General features: G+C 37.1%; 1 protein-coding gene across 1 annotated transcript in view; it reads right to left on the bottom strand.

Moving 5' to 3' along the window:
• Nucleotides 1–5,983, bottom strand: part of LOC107756261 (lysosome membrane protein 2-like) — a gene marked incomplete at its 5' end in the record, with an annotated part of 11,018 nt that extends 5,035 nt beyond the window's left edge. Inside the window, 7 exons of the mRNA XM_016573289.1 lie at nucleotides 510–628; nucleotides 2,394–2,572; nucleotides 2,649–2,768; nucleotides 3,901–3,992; nucleotides 4,514–4,708; nucleotides 4,841–4,988; nucleotides 5,817–5,983. Coding sequence (XP_016428775.1) covers nucleotides 510–628; nucleotides 2,394–2,572; nucleotides 2,649–2,768; nucleotides 3,901–3,992; nucleotides 4,514–4,708; nucleotides 4,841–4,988; nucleotides 5,817–5,983 — 1,020 coding nt within the window. The remainder of the gene's footprint in view (nucleotides 1–509; nucleotides 629–2,393; nucleotides 2,573–2,648; nucleotides 2,769–3,900; nucleotides 3,993–4,513; nucleotides 4,709–4,840; nucleotides 4,989–5,816) is intronic.
• Nucleotides 5,984–8,707: the final 2,724 nt, after the last annotated feature.

The following is an 8,707-nucleotide window of genomic DNA, read 5'->3' as shown; positions in this document are numbered from 1 at the left end:
AAGTGCCGTTATGTACCGAAGCTTTGTAAACAAAACGAACGGTTCAAAAACGTAAATATATAAAAGTGCAGAGAGCAATGTTATGCATTTGCCGCCTTCTCCTGTGCCGTCGTTACTAAGCAACGGGGTAAACAGCTGCTGGCTTGATGACGCAAACGAACCGCGGTTCGGACTCAAATAAAATAATATGAACGCAGTCGAGCGGGGGCAGGGGAAGGGGGGAGCAATCGAACTCGGGTTCGGACCAGGCAAGCGAACCAAGTGTGAAAGCACCCTTAATGAGTACATTTTCCATCACATGCTACAGAAACAATCGCTGGGATTCTAGGTAGAGTTAGGTAGGTGTGGTTTCACATTCACTTGTGGTTACCAGAGTGAATCACCTTATTTTTTCCTGTTATGGTAAGTACAGGTGTATACAACTTTCAGATTATAAACCACAAGAGCCCTAACAGGTCAGTGCTGTCACTGTAAAACAGTAAAAATCACAAAACATCTGCACTGCTTACCGGGTTGATGTCGAGATACGTTTCATGTTCTTCCTCATTTGGATTCATTCCATCAATGGCACTGATGTACCTATCATCGGCTTGGTAAAAATGAGGGAATGACACAACAATGGGTGCACCTGTATAGTGAAGGGGGAATAAAAACAGGAAACAGGCATTAGTTGCTGTTCCTTTATTCAGATTAGTTAACACTCACGTGTAGAGCACCCATCTAGGAAAGCTCTATGAATATGAAATAATTGTTTATAACCTGTTTATCAGCTATTGCATTTATAATGACTGGTCATAAAGATAATAAAGAAGATTAAAAGTTATGTCAAGCCTCAGGATTTTTTTTTTATGCTTGTCCAACCAGGCCAGTAGTTCAGATTTTTACCTAGCCATGCCACAAAAAAAAAAAAAAAAAAAGGGAAAGAACATTTTTAAAATGTGACAGAAAAATAAGATTTATATTTTTAATTTACAACAAATGTGTTATTATTGTTACATTTTATAGCTATAACATAACTCCACGACAGCTATAAATTCATATATTTAAAAATGATGGCATATGATGGCATATTTTCTATTTAAATATATTTTAAAATGTATAAATTGTTCCCTATTCCTTACTCTTCCTTACATTTTTTATTATTATCAATGTTGAAAACAGCTGAGGTGCTTGATATTTTTGCAGAAACAGTGATTCATTTTGTTCCAGGATTCTTTGATGAATAGAAAGTTTAAAAGAACAACATTTAATTAATATAGAAATCTTTTGTAACATTGTAATAATTTAATGTGTCCTTGCTGAATAAAAGTATTAATTTCTATAAAAAGAAATCTTACTGACCCCAAACTTTTGAATGGTAAAGTATATATATTTCTCCAAATGCAAATGCTTATGTTTGTAAGTCATAAAGACATGTAAATGATCAACAAATGCAAAGAAAGTAAAAACGCATCACTGGAGCAGGTGACTGCAAATTTGCAGTTTTTAGATTTTACTTCTTATGTTTCTTGACATTTTCCATTTTCTGAAATTATGCCCATGAGGCATTTCCTGGGAATTTTTGTTTATTTTATGCACACTAACAGAAAATGTAACTTCCTCTTTTTTAAGCACATACAAAATAACAAGACAGACAGTACCTGAACACCCACCAAGAACACAAAATACTACTACTAGGTGCTTAGACTATCGTTAGCTAAGAATAATATGTAACATATCACTGATTTATATCCTGTATCCCATTCCTTAATAACACTCTAAATATAACCATTAATGAACTGTCATGAACCCTTCTAGGAATGATGACTAATCAAAGTATGTGCAAAATTCGACAGCTGTTTCCTTTCATGAGCCCTCACATGATAAAAGTGAGAGTTTACTTTCGTTCAATAATAATATAAGCCTACTAGTTTATGGCGGAAACAATAGAGGCTGAGATAGAGTAATCTGTCTGAGGACACCTTCAGCAAATCAAGTGCTTGAGTCATAAAATTGCACTAAAGTTATTCATTAAGCGCTGAACTCTGATTTCCCTTTCATAGTCCACGAGTGAGCAAACAATAGCAGACTGATTTAACTTGAACTCTGGTTACGAGGCCACCTATCAGTAATGGGAAACCCTAAAATTCAATACTAAATGCACATGTTTGATTTGCTTTGGTTAAATGTCAGTCTGCACCAGTTATTCAGGGCACCAAAACCTTTAGCACACTTAGATTGCTTTACCTTGTTAAACAAATTGCCTTATTTAAGAAGTTACCCTATTTTCCCCATGTAATTCAAGGAAATTGCTTTTTCTGAAAACATCCCACATCTTTCCCACTGTAAAAACCTGCTCCAACAAACACGACGGCCCTGAAGCTAAGGTGCGGTGTGACCCAGAACAGGCTTACCTTGCCGACAGACGCTGACTTTGAGGACTCCTTTTCCTAGACAATCTCCATCAGGCACGCAGAAGCCAGCGTTATTGGGGTTCTCATCTGGGGGAGCCAGCACATCTGAAGGCGGGGCGAAGCGGAAGGCAGGGATGCCCTTCACCTCTGTGTCAGCCACGTAACCCAAATGAATGGATCTGCATGTAATAAAGAACGTAAGTAACCATGTACAAGTAACCAAGTACCTTGTAAGTGTTAAAACATGTTGCTTACCGGCACAGATCAGCAGCAAAGATGTAGAGGAGCTCTTTCCTGGACAGGAAGGTGTGGAAGACACTGCCATCCGTACCATTGATCATGTTGCTCTGGTTAGACGACCACCAGTTCATCTGACTGTTAATGAGAAAATGAATAGATAAGACCATTGTTTCTGCCACAGGTTATAATGGAAATGGAAGGTTTATGTATTTTTCTCCATAATTCTAATCCAAAAATATTCACTACATGTCAAAAGTTTAAAACAACTGAATTTTGTAGGTTTTTCAAAGAAGTCTCTCATTTATTTGATTAATACAGTAAAAATAGTAATAGAATTTAAAATGACTGTTTTAAAAGAAAAAAAGAAAAGAAATTGATACTTTTATTCAGCAAGGACGCATTAAATTGACTAAAAGTGACTCTTGGAAGATTTAACATGGTGATGGATATGACAATGTTAATGTATTTGGTCTTGGCGGAACAGATCTGCTACGCTGCTGCTGAATTGCTGCTGCTGTTGGTTATTGCTGTAGTTGTAGATTATTGCTGCTGCTGCAAGCAAGTACAGGAACTTGCTACTGCCAATGCATACGGCGATACGGTGCCATGAGTATTTAAGACATACTGCTGCTGCACAAATAGCATATAAAATAACCCGTAGCAGATCTATACAGGTGGAGCTGGGGAAGGTGAAGGGTTTCAGAGAAACTCTGAAAGCGCGCTGTAGGAATCTCTAGTGAATGCTAGCCAGCCATATAAATGCAAGGCAGTAAGCTCATTGGCTGCATATGCAGCATGAACCAATCAGCTTGTGCCAAGTCATTTAACTCTCTGAATATCATCAGTTACATTAACAACCCGTCAGCCTGCGCCATCTAGAGTTTCATGACTGAACTATATATTTATAATGGTTTATATTTATAAGAGATTTCTGTTTAAAATAAATGCTGTTCTTTTGAATTTTCTATTCAACAAAGAATCCTGAAAAATGCATCATGATTTCCAGCAAAAAATAAAAAAAATCGCCATTATTCCAAACTTTTGACCCATTGTGTATATCTGCCAAAGTGATTTGAAGTTGTATTTATTGGGATATGGGTCAATTTAAATCAGGATATGGGGTAACTGAGAAGCACAGGAGCTTTTTTCTTAGACTTTATACTATTGACTTGTCTAGCATCTAATGAAGGCATGATGTTTAACCCAATTTCCTAAGAATCCTCACTATGTCAGTAAGGCAATGCAGATTACGCAAGCATTGAGGTACCTGATGCCATTCCACGTGTCAATCTTGCCGTAGTCCATGTAGTTCTTCTCTCCAGTGTGGAAGACAAATTCACCCTCATGGGTTCCATTTTTCTGTAGTCAGTACATAAACTGTATTTAATATAATGTTACATCCATTAGCAGAAAATAGTCACATAAGTCACATAAGGGTAAAGATGACTAGAAGTCATCAGAAAGTAGGAAAGTAGGTTGTTTGACGGCCATGATATGAATGCAGCATTAAAGACTAAATGTTTTATTAATGTAAAACAATTACTTGCTGGTTCGAGGCACTGACATTATACCTACTATTGCACAAACTGCAGATATTTAATATCTGTCCTAAATCTAATACATATATAATCCCTAAAGAAAGTCTAAAACCCATTAGAGTAAACCAGGCCACTGTGTCAAGCCTGTCAACATCTGCAGTCTATGACGGACAGGGTCATGATAGCGTCATTTGCCTATCCTGTTCTGATCATATATGTGCTTTAGAGGTTGCGTGTGCAACTTTGTGTTGGTTGCACAAATACATGACCCATTTAGACCACATTTTATCTCCATTTAGGCTGACTAAAGCACTGAATATGACAAAACTGCAGAAAACTCACATTGTACATAAGGCCGAAATGCTCATCCACTTCTGGTCTCATGGTGTGGAGTTTGGACAGCAGTGGATCTTTAAAACCCCACAGGACCTCATGTACTGTACGATTCATAAACACCTCGATGCCCATGGATCCCATCCACATAGACACAAAAGACCTCAGAAAGAAGGAGTAGGAGTTTAACTCGTTCATCACGGCCTGAAACAAGAGGGAAAGTATTCAGAGCAAATTCTTCGCATTTGGATCAAAGATAATCAGTTAAACAAGTGCTAGGGGCAGACTAAATTTAAAGGCAAAATGATTCAGTGCCAATAACAAAACCCTTCTTACAATGAATGGAATGTTAACCGTTGTCACACGGTCAACCTCAGGATCTCCCACTGACATGTCGCGGAGAAACACAAAGCTTTTGGGATTTGTGGCAAAGATTTTCGTCCCATTCTCTAGGAAAGTGACATTTTCCCTTGGTCGATATTCCCTGATAACAGAAAGAAGCAATTTATTTAATTTACAATCAAAATTGGCAACCGTCTTTTATGCTCAACAAGCCTGCATGTATTTGATCAAAAATACAGTAAAACAGTAATACTGTAAAATTCTACAATTTAAAATAACAGTTTACTATTTTATTATATATTAAAATGTAATTCATTTCTCTGATGGCAAAGTTGAATTTTCAGCAGCCATTACTCCAGTCTTTAGTGTTACATGATCCTTCAGAAATCATGCTAATATACTGAATTGGTGCTCAACAAACATTTCTTATTATCATCAATGCAGAAAAGAGTTTTGCTGCTTAATATTTTTGTGGACACAATGAAAGTTTGTTTCCAGGATTCTTTCATAGAAAGTTCAATAAACAGCATTTATTTGAAATAGGAATCTTTTCTATCATTACTCATGTCTTTACTGTCACTTTAGATTTTTTTTACATTTATTCATTTGGCAGACACTTTTATCCAAAGCAACTTACAGTTGAGGAATACAACAAGCGATTTATCATAAGATGGCAATAAACATGAGAAGTGCCTGTTATACAAGGTTTCACTCATCGTTCAAAATAGTAAAAAGCTAGGACAGAGTTTGCATTTTTACAAATATTTGACATTTAGTTTGAAGTGGGTAGGTAAACGTTTCCTGTTTTCTACTAAAAGAATGAGTCATTTCTAGACTTGGGTGCCAAACTTGTTGTCCCTGACAACAGACAGTATCGTTTAGAAAACGAAACACTTCAGGCGGCCCAGAATCTTGAAAATGAACATGAATATCTGAAGATTGAGTATATTTAAAGACTGGTATAAATCACCTGTAGGTATATGGTCCTATTTGAGTGACTTTGGGCTTTTCCTTCCCAGCCAAAAACTCATCTGGATTGGTAACATTGAAGAAGAAATACTGCATGTAAACAGGTGGTGGTGGATTTATCCAGCCGTCCAATACTCTACTGTTCTCAGCCAGTGTGATCTCCTGTGAATGAAACAGTCAGAGTCAGCGGTCAAGAGAGAGCACCAAAAGACCAGAAAATGCTGTCTGTTTAAAGAGGATAAACTCAATGTTTAAGCTGAGTTTCAATATAATTTAGGGAAGAAAGAACACAAAAGCTGAATGCTGATTGACGTAAAAGTTTCAGGTGAAGTGTCAATGACCTGCTATGATAGAAATACTACAGCGCTGGGATGAGGAGGAAAAAAAAAAAAGAAAAGAGGAAAGACCTCAGCAGACAGTCGAGCTGATTCAGAGTTACAGAAGAGGAAGAAAAACATCAACATCAGCCATCCACGACACACGAGAGCAACACAAACACATTTCTCTGCTATTTGAATTTTCCATCAGAAAGTAGGTTCAGCAGTCCCACTTCTCACTTCTCGAGTGTCGTGATCTGAACTCAGAAGGAGGAACAAGGTTTATTTTGAAATTACAAACTACCTTCAGAACAATGTCATTCATCATGACTACGTGACAGCACAAAATTGTGTAGTAATAGACAAAACGAGTCTCCAAAGGGTGACTCGTGACAAACTCATAACAACCAGAAGGTTTATCAGCAGAATGCAGATACTGCTATCTGGCATCAAAAGCCATGACTTCAGCAGTGTAGCAGAGCAGCCGCTTCAAAACAACAAACATCACGGCCCCCTTCACTGGACCTTCAGCGTCTGAAAGGCCCTTTCAGGAAAGGGATTTGCTAGAATCACTGGACAGATGGTTAAAGAAGTGCCTTACGTTGAAAAAAGTAGTTTGTTTGTTTTAAAATCTATCATTCTAACATATGATCCGTGTCATGATCTGCAAATCACCAATCGATTCATGACAAATGGCACATTAATTTATTATGACCCAGAGAATAACATAAAGGTGTCTTTGTTCAAACAGGTCATATCATTTAAGAGTACACCTGTCTTTTGAACAGAGTTTTATTTTTCCTCCTACATGTAAGCTCTGAATGGGATCTCTGTCATTAGGAGTAACCCTGTGCTTTTCCACAAAGTAAAGTACCGGTAAAGAAAATCTGCAGCTATTCAACTTGTTCAATCATGTGTAGTGAAATCAGACTAAAGCTTTTCTTTAAAGTAAGATTATGTTGCGTCACAACCTGACTCTCTTTTCTAATCTCTCATGGTTTCTCAGGAGGTTTGTCAGGGCATATTTTCTTTAATCCATACTAAATTTAACAGTTGTTAATTACACCTGGTTAAAGATTGATGATTTTGTTCTTAAAAGAAGCAATGCATTTTAGCTTATAGACAACAGTTAAAGTTTAATTGGCTAAAACCACCAGACCACACCTTAACAAGTACACATACGCTAAATTGGGGTCGGTAAGATGTTTAAGTCTCTAATGCTCTTCAAAGCTGCATTTGTTTAATCAAAAGGGCTATACAGTAATATTGTGAAATAATATTATATTTTAAAAACTGTGATGTGATGACAAAATTACATTTTCAGCAGCCATACAGTCTTCAGTGTCACATGATCCTTCAGAAATCATTCTAATATGCTGATTTGCTGCAGATTTCTTATTAATATCTATGTTGAAAACCGTTGTGCTGCTTAATATTTTTGTGGAAATCAAAAATATTCTTCTTTGATGAATAGAAAGTTTGTTTGAAAAAGAATTTTTTTTGTCATAATGTAAAAGAAATCTTACTGACCTCAAACTTTTGAATGGTAGTGTACATGGTTACATTCTTTACAGATTTTCTTACAACTATTCTATGGAATCCATTTTGAATATTACTGTGAATTATTTAAAAAAAAATGATTACAGAAAACAAACTACTGCATCAACCTCCAGACACAACTGCTGTGCTCAGCAACCTTGAGAAGAGAGATCTTTGAAGGTCACAACAAGGACATCAAACTAGTTAAAATGTTCAAAGCCTTGATCCAGCAACTACAGCCAAGGTAAGAAAAACAATAAATGTTTGTATTTAGACAGTGAGATCATTTGTCCTTTACCTGGAAGTAGTTAACATTACAAAATGCCAGTAAAGCAGATACCAGATCCAGTCTTCTGCTTATGTTGGTAGCAGCAACTGGAATTTTTTGTTTGTTTGTTTTGTTTTACATAACTGACCATGTTGTACCAAAGTCCTTACACTGCCAAGGCAGGCAGATTTTAATGAATTAAGGGTAAACTGCCTCAGAGCTACATACTGCCGCCCTACTCAAAAACACACACACATCACCTGAGGGCTTGAAAAAGTTGTTTTGTCTAGAGAACTTAAGCCTAACGGCTCAATGGGAGATGTTTGAGTGCCAGACATGACTTGCTGAATATGAAAGGTGAAACAGTTTATCATGAAGGTTATATAATTAAGGTTATTAATTAACTGTCAATAAAGGGCAAAACGTTTCTAGCGAAGTTGACTTCACCCACAGACCGCCACAAACACCCACCCATGAATTCCAGGTTAAGGGAATCCATTGAACACTGAATACTACACTTGGTTAAAAATACGGAGGTCAGAAAGTATTTTTCCAAGGAGAACCGACAGAGACCCTCCCCCACAGCCACACATACAGCACACCTCCCCCTGCCATTAACATGCTATGTGAATGAACAACCTTCCCCGTTACATTAAAGAAGAGGGATTCGGTATTATTTCCGGTATTTTGCAACGGAAAGCATTTCATTCAAATACACACAGACAGCACCACTGCTGAGGTGGATTAGAGAGAGAGAGAGAACAGAGA

Source organism: Sinocyclocheilus rhinocerous, unplaced genomic scaffold (genome assembly GCF_001515625.1).
Source record: "Sinocyclocheilus rhinocerous isolate Xijiao unplaced genomic scaffold, SAMN03320098_v1.1 scaffold1043, whole genome shotgun sequence".
Lineage (NCBI taxonomy): Eukaryota > Metazoa > Chordata > Actinopteri > Cypriniformes > Cyprinidae > Sinocyclocheilus > Sinocyclocheilus rhinocerous.
Note: the sequence above shows the minus strand (reverse complement) of the source record. Positions and strands in the feature narration are given on the sequence as shown.